Below are 22,215 nucleotides of genomic sequence, written 5' to 3' on the forward strand. Positions count from 1 at the left end.
CAAATGCTTTTATTTTCATCAAGGTTTGGGCTAAAGCTATATGTGCAACTGACCCAAGATGAGCTCCAAAGATAAGTTTCTAAAGGGGGGAGGGAGAGAGAGAGAGAGAAAGAAGCATAGTTGTTTTGCTAAGAGGTTCCTTCATGTACTCTGTCTCCACATACATTTTCTTCTAAGATGAAATTAAGAACCAGAAATGAACTTGAAGAAAGAAGTTTGCAGATATTAGTGATACCTAGTATATATATATACATGTGCACATTTCAATTTAAAAACTTTATTATTACCCAAGATTGGAGTAGATCCAATTATAAATAAACAGGCCTATCACTGTTACTTCTCGCTTAACTCTTGCTTTCAAATAAGTTTGGTTAGGATTGTAACAGAATCTGAATCAGTTTACAGATGATGCATAAATACTCATTTATGAAGGTTTACCATAAAATGTTTCAAACTCTGCAGATAATTTTTATATCACCTTACATTGTAGGATTTTAATGCGAATGGTGCTACTTTGCATCAGAGATATGAAATATTCTCTTTAATTTAGCCAAGAACTAGTAGGAGACAGTTTTGGAGGCAAGCTTTTATCTGAATGCCTCTTTAAGAGATTAAGATGATGTTTATTAAAAGGTTCCCTATCTAATGTCCTCCAAGTGTATTGGCTTTCCAACTCTATTATCCCTAGCCAGTTTGTCCAAGTACCATACTGGCTAAAAACTATGTTAGTTGAAGTTCAACATATCTGAAAGGTACCAGGCTGGAGAAGAATGGTCTAGCATTATGTGCTCAGTATCCTATGAATCATTGTTTGCCTGTAACTCTGTGACTGGATGTTGATTTTTTTTCTCTTTTTGGCTGAAGGTATTCTGTAATGTCAGTGCTAATTCTTGATATTTCATACAATACTATGGACAGAAAATTCTAAAATGTATTTTGAAATGTTATATTTCTGTCAGGTCCATGTACGGTACTACATTATGCTGATACCAATAAAATATATAGTTATTTATATAATATTTCACTTTCTGTAGAGCAGCGAATTGTAATTTCTTTTCATAAGTGAATCCATATGCAACCTCTGCTTAACAGTTGTAAGAAAATCCTAGTAGTTTTAATATGCATTTTAAAAGCTTGTATGCTGTAGACAAACCAGTGGGAACTTTATTACAATGCCTGTAGTTTACATGCAAAGATACTAGACTGGTTTAGGTCTGTTTTTAAAAAATCAATATAACATCAGCTTCTATTACTTTTTATGAGCACAATTTAATGTACATTTTAATCGAAATACATGATTAATTGTATGGTATTTAGAACAAAAAAACTTGATTGCATTTAGATATGATCCATTCAAGGTTAAGTATTGTGAGTCCCATTTTTGTAAAAATAGACTTCCCAGGAAACCAAATCCTTCCCACTTCCAACTTAGTTGGAATGTGAAGTTCATAAATCTGGCTGTTATTAAGTCATTTGTTCATAGAGTGCTGTCTATTGAATGAAGTTACACACTGACAATGGTTCTGTTTAATTAATCATATGCTCTAAGGAACCACTTTCTACTCTAATTTATTGCTGCTTTATTGCTGAGTAAAAGCAGATGTTAGCTGTTTATATAAAATTCCCACTGAAATACCCTATTTTAGTGCATAAAGATTTTGTAGTTTGAACAATTTATCACTAAAATGGCCTGAAATTTTATGATCTATCACTGAATTTTGTAATTAGAAATGAAAAAAAGATCAGGGAGGTAAAATCTAAAATTAGAACTTAAAATATATTGATTACCATTTTGCTTTTGAATGATGGCTCACTTGCTACACTGTCAAAAGCAGAAATGGGTCAATATTGTGATATCAAAATGCATTCACATTTTAGAATAGGCACTTTTTCCCTCCAAAAATAGTGCACTTGAGCAAGCTGTTACATTAAATGCACCTAGCTTTGTCAAATTTCTCTGTATTGCTAATAACAAAATTTGTAATATTACAGTATTTGGGAGGTAGAACAGTTTTTACAAAGGGAAAAAAACGATATTTTAAACTGCTTCATAACTATATCTTGGAAACAAATTAATAAGTATTTTTGTATTGTCTCTGCCTGATGAGTCAGGGTATCATACAGTGATTCAGAACTTTCTTGATGTACTTCTTATACCAGCTCTAAAAAGAAACTGGTTTTTAAAATATAACCTATATATTTTATGAAGGTATTTTTTCACAATTCCTGTATAACTTTGATGAAGGGCTTTGAGTTGTTACTTGCCATGGAAAATCTTAGGAAAATGTTTATGCATAGAACCTCCAATGTGTTGCTCCATTCATTCCTATGGAAGCAATAAGCTATTGGACTCATTGATCCAAAGCAAAGGAAGTATAGTTTTGTTCTGAAGAAATATTGTCTGCTGATCATTATCACTTGTTCTTGTTAATTGTGCTCCCTACATATGAATCCAGGCATATTATTTAAGCTACTTGCAAGAATATGCATGCTGTTAGGTTGCTTACGTATGTATTCCTGGAACATCTGCCTAACATACTGTAGAAACCTAACTACATGCTAGTAGTACATAAGCAATATATGACCTGTGTTGGTACACAACAAAAAAAGTGATGCTCAGTCATTCAGTACTTTCATGGAATATAACATATTACAGTATTAGGTTATTAAGTATGTTCAGTAAAAGTATCCAGACTGAATGTGCAGATTTTTTAACTTTATTGAAACAAGAAATATTCTTGTTTAAATCAATATATTGTAGTTGCCATCGTGATAAAGAAAATGTCTCAGATTCATTTTGTGAGTGGAAATAAGTTTCCTTTTACAGAAGCTGAGCTCAGCTGTGCTCAAGGAAGCTGTTATATTAATGCAACTTTTCTTCCATGAACGGAGCAAAAAGGAAATGTCCAAATCAATATGTATATTACATTACAGCATATGGAATAGTATTTCTGACCTGAGAAAAGAGCATGTATGTTCTTTGTCCAGAAGTGAATACTTGTCTTAGGCAATGGTGGTTCAAGTTTGAATTGTGACTATGTAGCAAAGTCCATCCATCCCAAAAAAACTGTCATATATTATTTATTATAGTTACATATTGCACCTTTGTCTACTGGGCATCTAGAATGATGTACTATAAAAAGGTCAATAAAAATTTTATCTGGTCTCAGAATTGAAAAAACAAAAACAAAACCCTACCAATTGATCTGAAATCTGCCATCAAAATACAGCTGGATTCATTAAAAAAAAATAAACATTTGAGTCCTTTTGTACATAAGGTGACTATTTTTTATGCAACCTCCCCACCCAACCTCCCATGACATTAAACTGGTTTATGTTATTGAAAAAGCTTTGACAAATGTGTTAGGTCTAGGGCACATTCTTTAGAAACATATTAGTCTTGTGCTAATTTGATATAAATTTTAATTGTATTATTATTCTCTGCATTTTTTGTCAATGGCTGCCTCTTGACATTCAGGTAAGAACACTGGCTGTTTCTCTGTATTGATGTGATCAAGATCTTATGCTGTATAAATTGGAATGTAACTCAGGCAAGAATGCCACTGTTCAAATCTGGTCTTAAGTAACTGAAACTTCAGTTAAGTAATTTTTGAAGATTGTATATGAAAGTAACAGGTGTTATATAGCTACTGATTTACAATTTAATATCAAATCAATATATTTATATCATAAAATTTGAGAGCATGGAATATTTCTTACTCATTTCAAATTTGTTCATGACCAAAAGAAATCCAACTTCAACTTTAGTTGAAAGTTTTATCTTTAAAACAGCTTAGATTTTGGATCCACAAAGTCTATCAGTCTATGAGTGGTTTAAAAATCTTTGTAAATAGGAAAGGAACAGCAGTATTTGTATTATTACTTTGCAGTTTTACAATGGAAAGTTGTAGATGATTTTTTCCTAATTTTGCTAGGAGATGGAATTGGAGTGACTAAACCCAGCTGTTTCCTGTATCCATTGCCTGCCCAACCTCACCCCCAACCCTGGAAACTAAAAAGCGTAACTGTCTGACCCACTATAGTTGGCAGCTTTGGTATAAATAGATCAAGTAGTAGCTACAGTATGTGTAGTAGCTACACTATTTTTATTTTACAGATTCAAAAGACTAGAGTTGGTGTCCTTATGATGGTTGCCATTACAGTAGACAATCACCGAAAAAGTGGGAGGTTGATATGGAATGTCTGCTCATACTTCTCTCAATCCTGTGTGCTGTTGTCCTGCACTTCTCCCTTTCTAATGCAGCTTTAGCCTTTGTTTTCACATGTTCACTTATTGATGGGGGTTGCTTGTTTATATTCTCTGTATTCTTGCTCTGATAATCTCCTGCTGCTAACGGTATCCTGACAACATAGTGATTAAGCCTACTATCCCATCCTGCAATCTCAAAGAGAGTTCTAACACATCTGGAACAAGTAATTTGCACCTGATAAATTTATCCCTGATGACAATTCCCACTCAGATATAATCTATTCCTGGTATTAACTTGCATAGAAATGTGAATAATTAATAAATAAATAAATAAATAAATAAATAAAGCAAATCTGAAGAACATCATAAATAGCTCATCACTGAACAGGAATGCAGATATGACTAATTTTTATATCGTTTTTTTCACATAACATGAAATGTACACTATACTAGTACAGTGAGTTTATTACATTAATTTAAGCAGGTGGATTTCCTGCTGTTTTGTACTTTGGAGAAATCTTGATTTGCTTAAAGCATTTTTGTGCAAATAGCTGACTATACTAAGTCTGGACTGAAGTGATAGATAAAACAGATAAAGAAATAAAAATAAAAAAAAATAAGGGAATTAGAGCTGTATTGGGGAAAGTTTGGAGACTAATAGCAAATAATTTAAAGAAGACTATACCTACCACTATGCTTTACTTTAGGGTAAAGTATTACTGTTAAGTACCTAAATCAGCATCTACATAGTTGTCCAAAAAGGCAGGGAGGAAATAATTGCAGTGGATATGTAGCAAGTGAGACTTCTGTGATTCTATTTAGCATAGAGTTATTTCTGAGTAAGGTGCAAACACTTGTAAAAAAAAGTGACATATTTGCTGTTGAAACAATAGCAAACATTTAGAAGAATATTCATGATCTTGAAATTATGCATTCATGTGTGATTTTGTTAAATAAATACATCCGCTGAAAGTAAGAAAAGTCCTTAAAATCTTTGTACACAGGCATTAGCTGTTATTTAAAGATGATTCTTTAATACTTTAAAACTCAACAAATGTAATTAGTTAAAAATACCCTTATGCCTAAGGTTTCTGCAGAAATATAAGAATGCTTGAAAATGTTGTCTTTATGAGTCTTCATATAGTAAACTTGCATAGATAAGTCTTGTGGATTAATGCTAATTTGAATACTCACATATTTCCTTGTGACCTCCTGGTGAAATTTTTGGCACATTTATGAATATTTTTAATGAAAGGTTAATAGGACAAAAAGCAATGTATTGCAACATTTTACTGTATTATCAGAGTAAAAAATTGAATGAAATACTATATTGGCAGAAAAGCTGAATTTGAGTGGAGGGCTTCTACTCTACATGATTGTTATCCTTTCCAAGAATGAAAATGGTAACGAAGAATGGCTTTTCCCGCCGATTCTGAATTCCCTACATTATACTAATAATGTACAAAGAAGCACCTAAACAGTGATTTCCCAGGCATCCTCCATCCATCATGTAAAATGGGGCCTAAGAGCCATCTAAGGCTTACCTTAGAAAACCTTAGTGGTGGGAAGCCACAGAATCCCCCTATCTCCCAGGAATTCTGGGGAAGGGAACTTGCACCACCCTCTTAAAATCAACTATGCATGCAGCCTATATGTAACTGCAGTTTCATCATTTTCTTTTCTGGGAGACACATTGTTGTTGAACATACTGAAAGGTAAAAAATAATGGACCGGAGAGGAAGGGACAAAACTGAAAGAAAGATAGGACTGGGATAGAGAAAGAAAAAAAACTGTATAAGAGACAGAAAGCTGTGTGGTAGAACAAATAGCCAGTTTGGTGTAGTGGTTAAGGCAGCAACTAGAAACCAGGAGACTATGAGTTTTAGTCCTGCCTTAGGCACGAAGCCAGCTGGGTGACCTTGGGCCAGTCCCTCTTTCTCAGCGCTAGGAAGGAGGCAATGGCAAACCAATTCCAAAAAACCTTGGCAAGAAAATTTCAGGGACTTGTCCAGGCAGTCACTAGGGGTCAACATTGATTTGAAAGGACAAAAATAATAAAAACAACAAATAGGAAGGTATGGTGGTAAATAGAAAGGATATGAAGCCCACGTGGGATGTAGAAAAATGTATAGGATGGTTAAATAGAAGCAATTAAAATTGGAGGGAGACAACATATGAAATGATGGACGGAGAGAAGTATGTTTTGAGAGGAAACCAAAAAGTTATCAAGATTAATAGAAAATGGTCGGAGGTTATATTTAATGAAGTAGAGGAAGACAGAAGAAAGTTTACTTGGTGAGGAAAATATTTATCCATGGATTAAAAGCAAGACAGTGAAATTAAATTCTAGCATAAGAGCTTTTCAGTCTTAGGTTAATTAAAAATAATGTTAATGCCATTGCAGAGTTTTGACTATTTAAAATAATAGTCAAAATTAATAAATAAATGACAGAATTACTTTATTTCATTTTTTGTTTGTTTGTTCTTTTCATTCCCCACTGCTCCCCCAGGAATAGAATTTAGGGTTGGGAAAATAATCTATTAATATAAGAATGCCTCTGCCATTTTCATTTCCATTTGAAGTTCATGTTGGTCAAGTTGTTTCTATTTCTTCTCAAGTTAATTCTGTTTTGAAGTGTGTTACTTGGTCATATACATTTTGTGTGTGTTTAATATAGAATATTGAAGGTTTACATTCAAAACTAAATTGAACTGGACTCCCAAGTTTTATTGTTTATTGCATTCATTTATGAATAATAACCTGGGATGATGTGAGTGGAATAGCCTCAGTTTTTTGAAGATTAAATAGGACTATAGGAATAAGCTATCCTGACACTGTGCTTTCCAGATGTTTTACACTCCAATTCTTGTTCTTAGAAAGCATGCAATAGTGAATTTTGATGACAGCATTGTAGCCAATATTCTGGGCACCAGGTTGGAAAAAGCTGGCTTCAGTATTGGATGTAAATTTTTAAGGAAGGTGATATATATCTAGAGCATCAGCATTTTGGACTGATCCATAGTTTCAGGGAAATATACAATTCCATGAGATTAATAAAACATAAATGTTCAGTTGCCCATTCTTTTATATTGGGTTTTTTTGTTTTTTGCTCTTGGTACCTTGAAGAGTACAGGATTAGACATAAAGTCTTGACAGACTATATTTTCTGAAGTATTTACAGACTTTATATACATTTCACCTAGTATGGTGAAAAGATCCCTTAGATTCCATTTAGGTGGCTTCTATTTACCTGTGGTTGGAATTTTGGTATAATTATAAAACAAATGTTTAGAGTTCAAAAAGCAACACTTGTGTTTCAGCATATAGAAGAACAGTGCATGTGCCCTCACTAGTGTTGAACACTTGATTAAGTTGATGTTGAACTCTTTTCAAAAAAACCTATAGCACTGTATGGATCACAATTTAACATTGTTTCCTATAATATTAAGAATTGATAGTTTTTTTTTCCTTTTTGATACCTTAAAAATGGAGTCAGTAATTCAACCTCTACCCAGGAAAACCATTGTAATTGGTTTTAATGGAACAAATTAGTTTGCAACAGCATCAATTTGACAAAATCATGTGAGTATCTTTTTGCTGGATACAAGTTCATATTACATTCTTCTATAAGAAACAAATCTCTGCATTTCATTATGACAACCCTATGATGAAATCTAAGCATAATTTATTCTTCCCATAACGAAATGGTTTCAATGTAGTAATGTTTTGTACACTTGAGTTGCTAAGATAACATTTCACCTACAAATGCCTGGCATAATTAAAAGCTGTAATATAGATGGATATCTGAAAGCTATTGAGTTTATTTTCTTCATGTCTTACAGCTGAAATCTTAGAAGAAAAACCTGCAGATTCATTGCAAGATTTGTACCGATCCTTGGAACTAGCTAGTTTGTCCCCTCTAGGAGATCGGCAAATTTCTACCAAAATGGAATACAAGAAATCTTTTATTAGAAGATGCTGTGACCCAGTGATCAATGAAAAATTGCACCAGCTGCGAATTCTGAAAAGCACTTTAAAGGTAAGTTGAAGAGAAAGTAGTAAATCTCACTGAATAATAATAATAAGTTTTATTATTATTACTATTATTATTAGTTCTGAACACAGAAATCTGGTAATTTGCTGCACATTTTAGAGAGATAGGGAGATTCCGAAAAACGCCATTCACAAATATGATTTGAAGAAGCAGTCTTGACTTATGAAACTTACTTCTGGACTATGTAAATAGGTCCACTATGAAGCTACTGTGATAGAGATAGTCATATTTCTTTACATAGTGGGGTGCGATGGCTCAGTGGTTAAGACACCAGACTTGTTGATCGGAAGGTCGCAAGTTTGGCGGTTTGAGACCCTAGCCCCACATGACAGAGTGAGCTCCCACATTTGCCCGAGCTCTTGCCAACCTAGCAATTCGAAAGCATGCAAATGCAAGTAGATAAATAGGTACCACTTCGGTGGATGGTAACAGTGTTCTGTGCTTGTCATGCTGGCCACCTGACCGTGGAAGCATCTTCGGGCAGCGTTGGCTCTTCGGCCATGAAATGGAGATGAGCACCACCTCCTATAGCCGGACACGATTGTGCAGGGGAAACCTTTACCTTTCTTTCTTTACGTACTTCAAAGCAGAATAATGATTTTCATTGGCTTTCGAGCTTTGTAAAAGATAGACAGCATTCCATGTGTAATGAAGTACGCTGAGAATTTCCTGTAACAGTGCATGGCCAACAAGGGTTCTCCAATTATTCCTGATACTCACTTCTGAAGCTACCAAATGTCTTTGTGTTCTTTTTATTGACATTTTTTGTGTTTCTTTGATATGGTGAAAGGTGAAAGGTCCCCTGTGCAAGCACCGAGTCATGTCTGACCCTTTGGGGGGATGCTGTTTTCATGATGTTTTCTTGGCAGACTATAGTGGGGTGGTTTGCCATTGCCTTCCCCAGTCGTCACCTTCCCCAGCAAGCTGGGTGCTCATTTTACCGACCTCGGAAGGATGGAAGGCTGAGTCGACCTGAGCCGGCTACCCGAGAATCCAGCTTCCACTGGGATCGAACTCGGGTCATGGGGAGAGTTTCGGTTGCAATACTGCCGCCTACCACTCTGTGCCACACGAGGCTCTTCTTTAATATACACACTTATTAAAGTTAGAACAACAAAAATAGAAGAAATGTATTGGTTAAAACAACAGTATTTATTTTGAAAGACATAGAACTAGAATATTCTTACATATAAAGTAATGATTAAAACAAAAACTGACCAGTCAATTATCTATCAGTTATTATGACCATAGGGTTAAACTGCAAAGGAACAAGATGTCCTAATTATTCAGATGTGTGTTTTCTTCCTCATTTTTATCTTTTTTGTTTCTTCAAGGCCAGAGAAGAAGAGGTAGCTATGATAGATAAAGTTCTAGATAATCCAGATTTGACATCTAAAGACTTCCAAGACTGGAAACAAATGTACCTTGATCTCTTCCTCGATAATTCTCAGAACAATGCAGAAGAGGATCCGGTAAATGACTCTGATGACGTTGATGTGCTTCTAGACTCTTTAGCACATACCCATTCCTATATTGAAACACATGTATAATAATAATTTTAAACATCTTAATATTTTGTTTTCAGCCCTTTTGGCACTCCAGACTTTTACTCGAAAGAGTAGCTTTTATATCACGTTGCAGGATATCTATTTTAATGTTTCTGATATGAGTAAAGTACAATTTTCATGGTCATTGTGTGAATAAAAACTTATATCCTTTTTATGCTGCTGATGCTCAGTTTATGTTTATGTTTACAAATGTTGGCTATGATCCAAAGGAGTGTGCATTTATGGATTAGAATTATAAGCATTTTGTTTGATGTTGGTGCTGACACAGTCTTCACTGCTAAAAAGTCAGTTTACTTTTTAAACTGAAGAGAATCTCTCAAGTTGCTTCTTTGGATCAAATCCATTGTCTTTACCATTTTTTTAAAAATAATGCATATATATTTTGGAGGATTACATTGATTTCTCAAGAAAAAGTTGGCATAAGAGCAGTGTTTAACTACTGAAGATTAATTCTATTTCCTGTTTTAATAATATGTAATTGTTGTAATGAGTTACATTTTCAAAGTGCAGCCTTTGTTTTAGCCAGTGTGACAATTAAACTTTTATATTTAGTGGAATATTTTAGATATTTTCATAAATTACAGAAGTATAATGCTGTGATTATGATTGCATTTAAGGAAAAGGGTCAGGGAATAAGAAAAATGTACTTTCATAAGCTTGAATATAAAAATACTTTCAATTTTCCAGGTTTTGGGGGGTTGATTAGCAGACAATCTATAGCATAGATTAATAATAAGGATAAAGGGCTCACTTTGCTTTGATTTTAACTCAGTTCTCCAGAACAGTATGATTGACCTCTATTATTGCCCCTTGGGTGATTTTTATAACTATTATACCGAAAAAAATGTTGCTTTACCAACCAAAGTATCCCATTCATTAATTTGTTTTAAAAAACCTCAGTATTATGATAGCTGAAGCCGTGTTTTGAACTTTGAAAATACTTTGAAAACTCTGACTATTAACAAGGCCTTTATTTGCTAATCTACTAGACATTCCATGTTTATGGGGAAAGTTGTACTTAATTCAGCATAACAGTTTCAAAAGACATACATATTTACAATAAAATCAGTGTTCTAGATTTTTAAAGTAATCCCCAGGAACCATTTTAAATACCTTAAATTGTTCGTTTTTTTAGATCAATCTGGATCAATCTGTAGCAAATTACATGCCATATAAGATTGAGGAATTTCTGAACATTAATAGAGAAATATTATCTAGTTGTTCCTCAGCTCTAGCCCTTTTATCTATTACTCATTTCCACTCCTAAGTGTCTGAATGATAATTATATCAACCCTTAATGTGGGCCTAAAATCACTGAGGCATAATTTATTACTAATTTAATTGCCAATGATTTTATATGTTTTCTCCTGTGGTTCCCAACTGTGTGCCATGGTGCCACATGTGAACTCACCATAGCAAAACTCACAGGAGCATCATGGGATATTTTTCATTTGGATCTAACTACTTAATAAATGGAACTGTTAGGTATTTCTTTGGGTCTGGAGGCACCATGAAAAAATTACCGAGACACTAGAGCGAACTGAGAAAGATTAGGGACCTCTGGTTTATTCCATAAATGGTTGAATCTGACTAAGTTCAATATTTATTTTAATTTTTTGTATACCCATTTATTCCTGATGTCATGAATTTGTTTTTATAAATACTAATTTACAGCTCTCCTTTGAGTTTCCAGCATAGGTGTAGCAAATACCTTTCGAGTGTGAACTAACACATCTTGGTCGTAGTGTTCAATCCCTCCTTTTCCCCTTTCTTATCCATTTATCTGCCATTATTGCTGCTGCCTTTGCTCTAGAATTGAGACTAGCACATTCAGCTACTTTCAAGATGGAAAGTGAAGGGAACGTTTTGCCTTGGAACTGTAATTAGTGTTCAGAAGTGAAAGGGGAGAGCATTGTCAATTCCAGTGTGATTTATACCCTTCTGTTTGTGTGTATGCACACACCACCCTTTCTTTAAGCACTGATCTTCTACTAAAAGGGAAGAAGAAGGGGAGAAAAATGGCAAGACCTTTCTCTATTATTTTCTGTTTCAAGGCAAAGCTGAGGGGACCTAGTATGCCTCCTTAAGTCCATTTAGAGAGCAATAACAAATGCAACAGAAGGGGAAGGGGGAGAGGAAGAAGATAAGCAGTGAAGTTTGCGCAGCGTACTAGTAATAGACTAGCTCAGGGTTCCTCAACCTTGGCAACTCTAAGCTGTGAGGACTTCAACTCCCAGAATTCCCCAGCCAGCTTTGTCAAGGTTGAGGAACCCTGGACTAGCTGATCTGAATTGAGGGGTGACATTTCTTTACCATATCCTAATTGACTGCTTGAAGCACCTACTGCACAATTCTATTTCAGTCAAGCCAGTGTTCGTTCAACTTTTCGAAAAATCATATGGTTGTGATGCCTGCATTCTTACAGAACATGCACATCACAAAGTTATTATTGCTATAATATAGTCAAATTCCCAGTACAGTAATGTAAAGTACCACAAACGTCAAAATGCTTTTGAGGAGATCAATCTGTGCTTAGCTAGTGATGTAAGAGGCAACTTGTATATTTTTGCCTTTATCAGCACCTTGAACTTTGTCCTGGCAAAAATGTCCATGTGGCTTCTTGACACTTTTCTGCACATGTGAGGAACTGAGATACAAGCTGGTAAATACCCAGATGTAGGTTAGTCTTTCCTTTTTTTTTTTTTTTGAAAATGTACTCTTTCTCTACTTGCTTCCAGCTTTTGCCTGTTCAGCTCAGTGAATGTATTTTTAAAAATTTAAGAGCACTATTATGCTCTGGTCTTGGGACCAAAATAAAGAGCAGTGTTGTTTGTTTATTTTCAGAGGCATTTTGGATTGCAAATGTTTTGCAAACTTTGCACAATTGTTCAGGAGAGTGGCCTTTTACAGCTCATTTAAGTGCATCTATATTCAGTTGAGCTCGGAATGATAAACCATGCATTGAGATCTGTATGAAATTCCAGATCCATTGACCTGTTTATATCATGTAGAAGAATCTGTTTGTATAAACAGTTATTGACTGCATGACTTGTTATAATTTGTGATATTTTGTATATTTCTCACATAAAAATGCTTGATCTGAAATGAATTTTGTTTCAAATGTTATTATAGACTCTTGCTGGGATTTTCTCATAATGCCACAAGATTTTAATTTTTATAAGTGTTGCTACGTAACTTCCACATAGATGAGGATTCAAGTTAGAAAACAAATGGAGGTTTTTAGCATTCATTTTATGTAGCACATTGAAGGTTTCTGCAGAAACATATACTATAAATATTGATATATTGCATATAGAGCAACTTGCAGTTAAGGATGACTTAGTATAATAGGAAAAGGAGTTGGCATAATTGTATATCTCATTTTTATGTTTCTTTGATACATAAAATATTTTTGTTTGGGAAGTATCTTGAACGCTGTATGTGGATACTTACTTATTCCAATTACTCTTATTGTAAGAGCCTGTATTAAGATCAGTAGAAATCTTTTGAGAAGCTGAGAATGTTCAAGGCTTCTCATGGGAAAGTGTGGTTAGCCACATCTTCAGACACCTATGGACATAGGCTAACATTTCAAATACACTTCAGGTAGGAAAACGAGAGCATAATGCAGTGCATAGGAAGGCTTTCAACTTGTGCAACGTGGGGCTGCACGGGTAACTGACCATCTTGAGAAATCTCCAGCTTGCTGGCTGATGCAAAGTGAGTGCATGCCAGCAGATTCTCAGGATGGGGCTGTCAGGCAGTTTATATGACAGCCTGTTGCTATGCAACAGTTATTCTGCCTACATGTTACCTTGGCAAAGACAGCTTTATGACTTGCAAGGACAAAATTCAACTACATCTTATATGATTTGTCTAACTTGAAATGTGGCTGTTATACTGTCTTTTAACAAAAACTACATTGCTGCACATTTTATTATGTGAACTCTCAGATTAAAATGGATTTCCTTTAATGCGAGCTTCTAAATATACCAAGTTTTGAACTGAATATAAGTATACATTTCATTTACTCTCAGATTTCACACTGGCATACAGAGAAAATATTTGATTTCCATCAGGGTGGCTTAAAACTACAAAATATACAATATACTCTAGCAATAATACAGGAATTATCTATTTATGCCCTATGCAGTCAAAAGCATAAATCATGGATAATATACTGTATATATAGGCAGCTTTTATTAGTGTGTATGTAACCAACATTTTCCCAGTAGCATGATCCAATAGAATACAGAATATAGAATGGTAAGAGCTATAACTCAAGACACTATTATACAGTATATATCATTTAGTGTGTTGCCTTGTTAACAAGCAAAGCTGCTACAATTACTTGTGGTTGTGGCTTTTTCCTGCTCCATAAATTTTACCAAATGGAAACCAACGGAGGACCAAATTAAAAGTTTGTGAATGAAAAGTTTCACTTGCCTTTTCACATGCTGTTTACAATTACATTTTCCAACCTGGCATTTCAACAATACTTGAAAAAAGCAGCTTTTTTCTGAGACGATCAGTCTATATATGTATGTAAGTAATGAATTATATAGGCAATGAGAACGTGTTGATGTTATGCAGCCACTTGGATTAGACTAGATGGTAGTAACAGCAGAAGGCAAATCAGAAAAAGAATAGTTGTACCTTTAAATAGAATAAGAAGACAGTTAAGAATCCCTGATAACACAACAGCTCCTACAGCTATATTTAATTATTTGATCACTTCATGAAACTAAAGAAGGATGAGGGAAGTGCTGCTTGATTTTCCTGTGAATTAACCAACATTATTTAACAAATGTGGACCGCACAAAAATGCAAAATTAGAAGTACACATCTTGGAACCCACAGTTTCTCATAAAACATTAATCCTGCCCGTTTCAGCCTAGTCCTTTCATAGCATAATGAAAATCTTGACACTGCATTTCTTGGAGATTAAGTAATATAAGCAGAAATATTTTCCCTTTGAATTTAATTCCTGTAGCAAATACATGTTATGTTTTTATATTCATTAACTATTAGTATCAAAAACACAATTTCATACATGCTAACTTGCTGTTTTAATCGGCAACACATCTATGTTTAACCATATAGGTTGCATAATTTAATAATAATAATAATAATAGTTTGAGTCTTTAAAAATGCATTTTGTGTCCTTCCAGATTATCCTTGTTATCAAAGCTCAGTGAGGCATAACCTCAACAGTTGGCCTCTTTTGCTGCTGAATGTCTTTACCTTCTACTGATTCGGAAAGTTCTAGCACAGCACACTGCAATCCATACCAAGGCAATAAAGCTTTGCAGATTTCTTCCCAACAGTCATTATCTATATCATAACCTACAACATCCTGAGTTGGAATCTCCTGGGAGTCTTGCCATTTCTTTCCTCCAATAAGAACAGCAGTTTCCTCCACTACTGCTAAACCGTAACTATATCGATCATACACCAATGGCTTTAAACGAGTCCACTGATTCTGGTAAGGGTCATATTTTTCAATCTCAGAGAATGGTTCATAAAAACCTAAAAATGTAAAAACTGAATCTCTGATTGTGGCCATCTGATGCCCAAAACGAGCAATGCTCATTGGGGCTTGTTTTCTCCATTTTCCTTCAAGTTTACTCAAAGCATACAAATCCTTACTTGTGTTACTTTGACCCATGTATTTGCCACCTGATATATAAATAGTGTTCTTACAAACAGTACCAGCATGACCATGTACTTTGCAGGGCAAATCATGAAGCTTTGTCCACCTGTCTTTACTAATGTCATAGACTTCAACGGATGAATGCGATGTTTTATCTTCACTTTGTCCACCAATTGCAATGATTGCATTTTCTAAGATACAGCAGGAAAACTGACACCTTTTTTCCAGCATCCCAGTAATTTGTATCCACTTATTAAATCTTGGGTCAAAGCGATGGACTTTATTTGTAACTGTCAAGATGGGACTTTTAGGATCACTTTGCAAATCTTCAATTTCTCCACCAAGCACATACAGAAAGTTTCCAATAGTACATACACAATGATTTTGTATCCTGTCTGGTAATTGTGTTAAAATTTGCCATTTGTGATTGTAAACATCAAAAGCCACCACTTCAGTAACAAGCCCTTCATGTGCAGTCATACCTCCAAGTAGGATAATGCGTGTCTTCTGGTTTCTCAAGGTGCTGTATTTATCCTGCAAGACAGGCTGCCTATAAATAAGTGAATGATAGTTTATTGCTTTTATAATTAAGCATTTTATAGGGGTCGTTAGAGGCACTTCTGACTGAGTGTAGATATTTCTCAGGTCTTCCACAGGAATGAGACTGTATCTTACATGTTCCAAAATACTAGTAGTGTGTGTGAGCCTCAATTTATCATATGCCAACCACTTCAATAATAGATCTGACAAATTAGATTCTTTCACCATAAGTATATCAGGAGATTCAACTACTGCCTTCAAAGACTGGAAATTCAGTTCTAGCAGGCCTGCGAAATCCAGGTCCAGCAGCTTCCAGAGATTAATAATAAGATATTTTTCTGCTGCAGACAAAGCATCTGGAAGATAAAATTTTGTGGCAACATTGGCTGAAAAACAGCAGTTCTCCAGATTGAGATTGGTAGCCAAGTATTGGCTGCATAGGCAGATTGCCCCAGGTACTTGTAAGTATGTGGCAGCTTCTAAGGTATCTTCCAAAGTGCTAAAAGACAAAGGCAACCAGGATGTATAAATGAAATCCAGAACATGTTGCAACCCAGTGGCTGAGATAACTTGCAGGTGAATGACAGCAGCCTTGGATTCTTTGGTATAACTCTTGAACATGGCCTTGAAGTAATTGCTGGAACAGGCTAACAAAGACTTGTGAGCAGGAAACTCATTTTCTTTTACTTTTAACAGAACGTCACAGAGCAAGCCTTCCTTTCGGAGGATCTGGAACTGAGACAATACAGCACTGCAGTGTCCTTTGCAATAAGACAAAAAATAAGTCATTGTGCAGAACAAAAGGCTTGCAAAGCCCTTTTTGCCAGTGAGGAGAGAAGGGGGAAAATGTGCAAAGTTCGGGTTTGAAAAACAATCCTCTTCCCCTGATGAAAGAAAGTCTACATACTAATTTTACATTCCTCTCCAATTAGCACCTGCTATTGTATTGTTCCATGCAGTCATTCACAAAGCTGATCTAGTGTTATCCTTCAACATTTATTTCTCTCACCTCCATTTCCTGTTAAAAGAGGGTTGGTCCACAAGAGATGAGAGCTCTAATTTGGCCAGCCTCAGATGACAGATTAGAGCGTTAGATGGCATTAAGTGACTCTTCTCATCAGCTCAGATATCTCGCGCGGCTTTTCTTTCTCTTTTAGATGGTTAAATAGAACTTCTAGGCTTGCCGGTGCATCAGGAAGCCTCTGAAAGTAGGGAGAGTTATATTTTGCGGTGGCTTTTGCCTGAGCTCTGTATTCCACTCTCTGACAACTTTAGCTCTTATTCCCCCAGGGCAACAAGCCAAGTATGGTGATCTTGCTTGTAGGAAGTCTCCACTGGAAATCAACTCAGCACCTACTGATTAGAGCAGGAGGACTTTGTGAACATCTAAACCTTTAACCTGGGAGTAGAAAGATAACAGAATACTAGGATTACTCAGAGGTTTAATTTGACATGCATTTTAGAGCCCTTTGGTTTATATGATATCACCATAACTCACAGTGACCAGAATAGACTGCAAATACTGCCTGTTATCATAGCTGTCCAAGTGCTGAACTGAGAACATTTGGGTGGGAGGGAGAGCGTGAGCAAGTGAGGGAGGACAAAGCAGTCGTTTTGCAAGGAGTGCAGTCCAAACCATCTGACAGTGAGGGACGTGGATGGAAATCACAAGAGCAACACAGAGCAACTCTCCAGAGGACTGACAAAAATATACCTAAAACTGTATCCTCCCAGCTAATGTGTTTATTGTGGGATCTCGGCATAACTGAGTTTCAAGAGATTACTAATGGATTGAATTTGAACTTCTTTAGACAGTCCCTCACAGTAGGAATATGAATGGAAAAATAAAAGTAGCCAGATTACATATCAGTAACTAGAGATTAGTGGCTTTTTTAAACATCGGGACTTAGAAAATTCAACCCTTCCCAAAGAGTAAAAGCAGCACCTGCACATCCACATTCAGATGATTTGCCTGATTCTGAGAATCCTTGGATCAGCTGACTTGATCTGCCTTCACAGTTTCTATTCTGAGTAAAAAAAAAAAAATGCTAGTCTACAAACAAGAATGCTCACACAGTTCTGAGGCATAATGCTTTGCAGGCACAAAGATCTGGAAAGGGAATTCTACTCTGTCTTCCTGGTAAGTTTCACCTTTTGATAACGCAGTGGGAAAATTTCACGATGGTTGACTATATTGTATGTGTCAGCTATTTAGATTATGAAGTAGCACAGCTGATTGTACAAGGAATTCAAGTTTCCTGAGCGAGTCAGATTTCCAATCATAAGCGTGAGTAAAAAATTTTAACAGGTTTGTCACATATCAACATATCCAATACCCCTTTTTTTCCTTACTGTTCTTTAATTTTAAACTTTACTGCATTGATACTGGCCATATGATGGCAAATAAATCTGATAAACGTCTCTAAGTTTTGTCTCCGAACAAAATCAGTTGCAATACTTGTTGAATTGCATAATTTTTAGTTGTAGGAAGTGAACTATATGTTTAGTAACTCTCCCATTTCAAAAATATTTTCCTGTAAATGCAAAATTAACAAGAGGGGGAAAATTAATATAGGCTACCTTTCTCTCTTGTATACTGGTTTTATAAATACAAGAATTTGAAATGGTATAGCCCTGAAAAAAACTGCACTAGACTTTGATGACATGTTCCTGCTCAGATTATGTTATTTTTATAAAGAGTTTTGTCTCACCCTTCTAATGTAAATGCATCATTAGTGCATCTTAAAGCATTAAAAACAGTACAAAATTTAAAATGTTAAAGACCCCCACCAAGTAGGCAGAGCAGGAAACTACATCTTCTAAAATGTACATTGTGAAAATAGTGCAGTTCTTTAAAAGAGTCCGTTGATTATTTTGTGTCTATAGCATCCATAAGCAACTTACATGTATAAATGATAGTCTGAATATAGGAACTGGAATTTCCTTATTATCCTTCCACGCTGCTTTTTAACAGAATTAAGTCACTCAGAACAGAAAGTCTTGGGGTATTGAGTTATTCCATGAAAATATATTAAATGATGTATGTGAAAAGTAAACTTGGTCAGCATGGTCAAGGACAAGGAAGGTGATTCAGAATGGTTTCATGCTGCTCATGATTATATCCCCACCATTTCCAGGAAAAAGGACCAAAGTAGCCAATGTCAAGCTCTTGAGAGCCAATCCCATTTAAAGTGGGTAATACTAAGCCAGATGGACAAGTGTTTAGAATTGCTAGACGGCACCTATCTACAATGCCCGATAATATGTTTCGGTCTAGTGTTCATTTAGATCATTAAGTATAACTTTATAGATGTCTTCCCAAAAGTAGCTATTATTGTTTGCTGATGAAAATCCAACAGATCCAAAATGACAACAATAATAAATGATGGGTGGGTACTTCAGCCTTCTAGAAACCTCAGGCACTAATTTTAGTAGTCATTCTTGAACAAAGTCACCACAGGTTTCCTCACAAAATAGCTGAACAATCATTCATCAAGTGGTTCAATTCCACCTTCATTGGCTTGAACTGGGAAAAATGCTTTCATCAGACTGTTATATCATGGCTTACTTTTATAAGAATGTCTGTGTCACAGCCTACATATGCTTTGGAAATGGGCTGTGTTAGTAAGGTAATTTTCATGGTTGGTTATGTGCACATCCCTCTGGGATTATTTACAATCTCTTTTCCCAGTAATCCAATCATGACCAGAAAGTCAGTCATTATATATCTTCCAAACTCAGGGTAATCCTTTATATAGCTGATGGAAGCACCAAACCCTATGTCATATTAATTACATTATTTTTAGGTGCCACAAGGTTCTTTTGTTTTTATTTTAGCAGTGTACATAAAACCAGAATCAGTGTGTAAACACTGTAATGGAAAAATGCAACATTTTAAAATGTCCAGTTTTTACTCTGGCAAGATTTAGGAACCTGACCTGCAAGTATTGCAATTGCTGAAGATGGCCTCTGGAGCCTTGAATTGTAATTGGCTGCAAAGCTGGTTCAATGTCTTTTCCATATGTGGATCAGGTAAGGAAAATGCACACCTGATTGTTACTGCATCCTAATAACAAAAAAGTAGAAATTATTTGGAGTCCCAATCACAAAGAAGTTTTGTTATGTTTTGTTTTGCTTTTTTACTGGCAATTATGCACTCTCAGGAGTTTTATGTTTGTTGTAAGATAGTGATATTCAAGGAATAGCCAGAAATCTGATAAGACTCCATCAAGTTCATGTTAAAGCCTTGCATCATCATGTGGAATTCTCATTAAAACAAAAGCAAAAATGTGAGACATTGATATTTTTAAAAAATAAGTTTTAGATCACTTTGGAAGTCCTGAAAAGTTCAAGTGGGAATCCTCCATTAAACCATAGAGGTATCTTGGTGCTTATATTCCACCTACATCTCTCTTCTTAACATCAGCATAAAAGTATTGAGATTCTTGAGTTAGAAAAATGTCAAAGATTGCCATCGGTTATTTTCCATTGCTAAAATCTCTTTTAAAGCTGCAAGTTTAAGCATACCATTAGAATCAATCACATTCATGCCTCATGTATGTATGATCAGAAGTACATCAGGATGATGCATTCACTTTGTATCGCTGCAATCCATGTTACTCTGAAACTGAGCTTAATTGACTGACCTCCCAGAGCCGCTGAAGCATTTCATACACTCATCAAATATGAAGTCTATGGCTGGTGGGTTTACTCCAGGTGAGTGCCAACCATGATTTGTCCTGGCTGATAATAATTGATAGTGTCTAGAGGTAATGGCATGCCAGACCACCAAAGATCTAAATGAATGGCTTTGAGAATGCATTGGCACTGCATGAAAAGACAATTTGTGGACAATTTAGTCTACTAGCAGGTGATAACTATTGAAGCAATGATTTCCTCGGAGAAAATTCTGCAGAAGGCACAAACGGAAATGAAATCAGTATATTGTCTTTTGGGCCAACATGTTCTGTCAGCTTCATCTTAAATGAATATCTTTAAGAGAATCTCTTATCATTTTACAATACATTGCACTGCAATCCAATATAGTTCTTTATCTTCCCCTCTTTGTCCATTGATTTCTTTCAGCTTCATCATCCAGCCACCATCCTGGTCAGTGGGGATGATGATGATGATGATGATGACGATAACGATGATAGACTTAAGTGGAATAAAATTTTCTCATTAAAAATGCTTAAGTTGGTCATATAAAAAGACATTCCCCAGAATGACTCTTATCACAACAGGACACCCTTCTCATCCCTGGCAATTGCACATCCTCATCACTGGAGGTTGGCAGCTACAAACTATCCCTGAGCAATTGCCATTGCCACAACTTTAGAAAAGCTGTTTTAGCATAATAAATGCAGCTTCAGAAACAGCACCTTATTACTGCCTTGTGCTTCAAAGGGAAGGGGTGGGGTGGGGGGTCTTGCTTCAACCTGGGCTTCTGTCTAACATTATGCTGGCATGCTTAGGAAAAGTACCTTGAATGCAGGATAACTGGTGGAGGTTTGCTGCCAGGAAATGTGGGAAGGATTCAATTCAACCCATTACGTACAAGAGGATTACAAAGGGTGGTTTTTTAAAAAATTACCATCCAACATCACTGATTCATTTCCTAAATATGCTAAAATGGTGTACTTATTTCTTCCAACCACTAAAAGTTGGAGTTCAGGTTTATAGGCATTGATGATGGATTTCTCACCCCAAAGGAATATGTATTACAGGAGAAGGATATTCCTCAGAGTGTGGTATGAGAGGAACAAGCTAATTTTTTTAAAAATTTACAATGTGTTATGGGCACCTTCCTATCAATTATTAGATGCCTTCTACCCCACCCCCCCAGGCAATCTTCATTTTTAAAAAACTTGGTGTTAAATGCTCAAAGACATTCCTTGGGTGTAAATAAATGTGTTGGGCTACACCTCCTCTCTCCCAACGATTGTGCCCTGAAGATAATCTCAGTGTCATTGCTGTACAGTTAATAACTGCCATTGCAAAGTCATCCATAAAATGTTGACCATTTTCCCTCTATGATCAGAGGCTTGTTTATTTTAATATAAAGTTATTAGCACCAAAATCACGACTGCGTATTCTTTTCTGGACCAAGGCCTTCCCATAGCCTTAGAGTGGCATTTCATGGCTAGGCTTCATTGGTATAGACCAGAACAAACTCAATTTGATTAAACA

At 35.6% G+C, this 22,215-nt stretch overlaps 2 protein-coding genes across 5 annotated transcripts in view; one reads left to right on the forward strand and one right to left on the reverse strand.

Annotated features, from left to right (window-relative positions):
* Window positions 1-10,150, forward strand: part of CNKSR2 (connector enhancer of kinase suppressor of Ras 2) — a 162,936-nt gene extending 152,786 nt beyond the window's left edge. For all 4 annotated transcript variants that reach the window (XM_063305167.1, XM_063305168.1, XM_063305169.1 and 1 more), the window contains 2 exons: window positions 8,054-8,250; window positions 9,600-10,150. In XM_063305167.1, coding sequence (XP_063161237.1) covers window positions 8,054-8,250; window positions 9,600-9,815 — 413 coding nt within the window. In that variant the 3' untranslated portion in view covers window positions 9,816-10,150. The remainder of the gene's footprint in view (window positions 1-8,053; window positions 8,251-9,599) is intronic.
* A 4,831-nt stretch (window positions 10,151-14,981) lies between these two features.
* On the reverse strand, window positions 14,982-17,055 carry KLHL34 (kelch like family member 34). Its single transcript, XM_063304386.1, has one exon. The coding sequence runs from the start codon at window positions 16,813-16,815 to the stop codon at window positions 15,025-15,027; it is 1,791 nt and encodes a 596-aa protein (XP_063160456.1). The 5' UTR covers window positions 16,816-17,055; the 3' UTR covers window positions 14,982-15,024.
* Window positions 17,056-22,215: the final 5,160 nt, after the last annotated feature.

Source organism: Candoia aspera, chromosome 5 (assembly GCF_035149785.1).
Source record: "Candoia aspera isolate rCanAsp1 chromosome 5, rCanAsp1.hap2, whole genome shotgun sequence".
NCBI classification, from domain to species: domain Eukaryota; kingdom Metazoa; phylum Chordata; class Lepidosauria; order Squamata; family Boidae; genus Candoia; species Candoia aspera.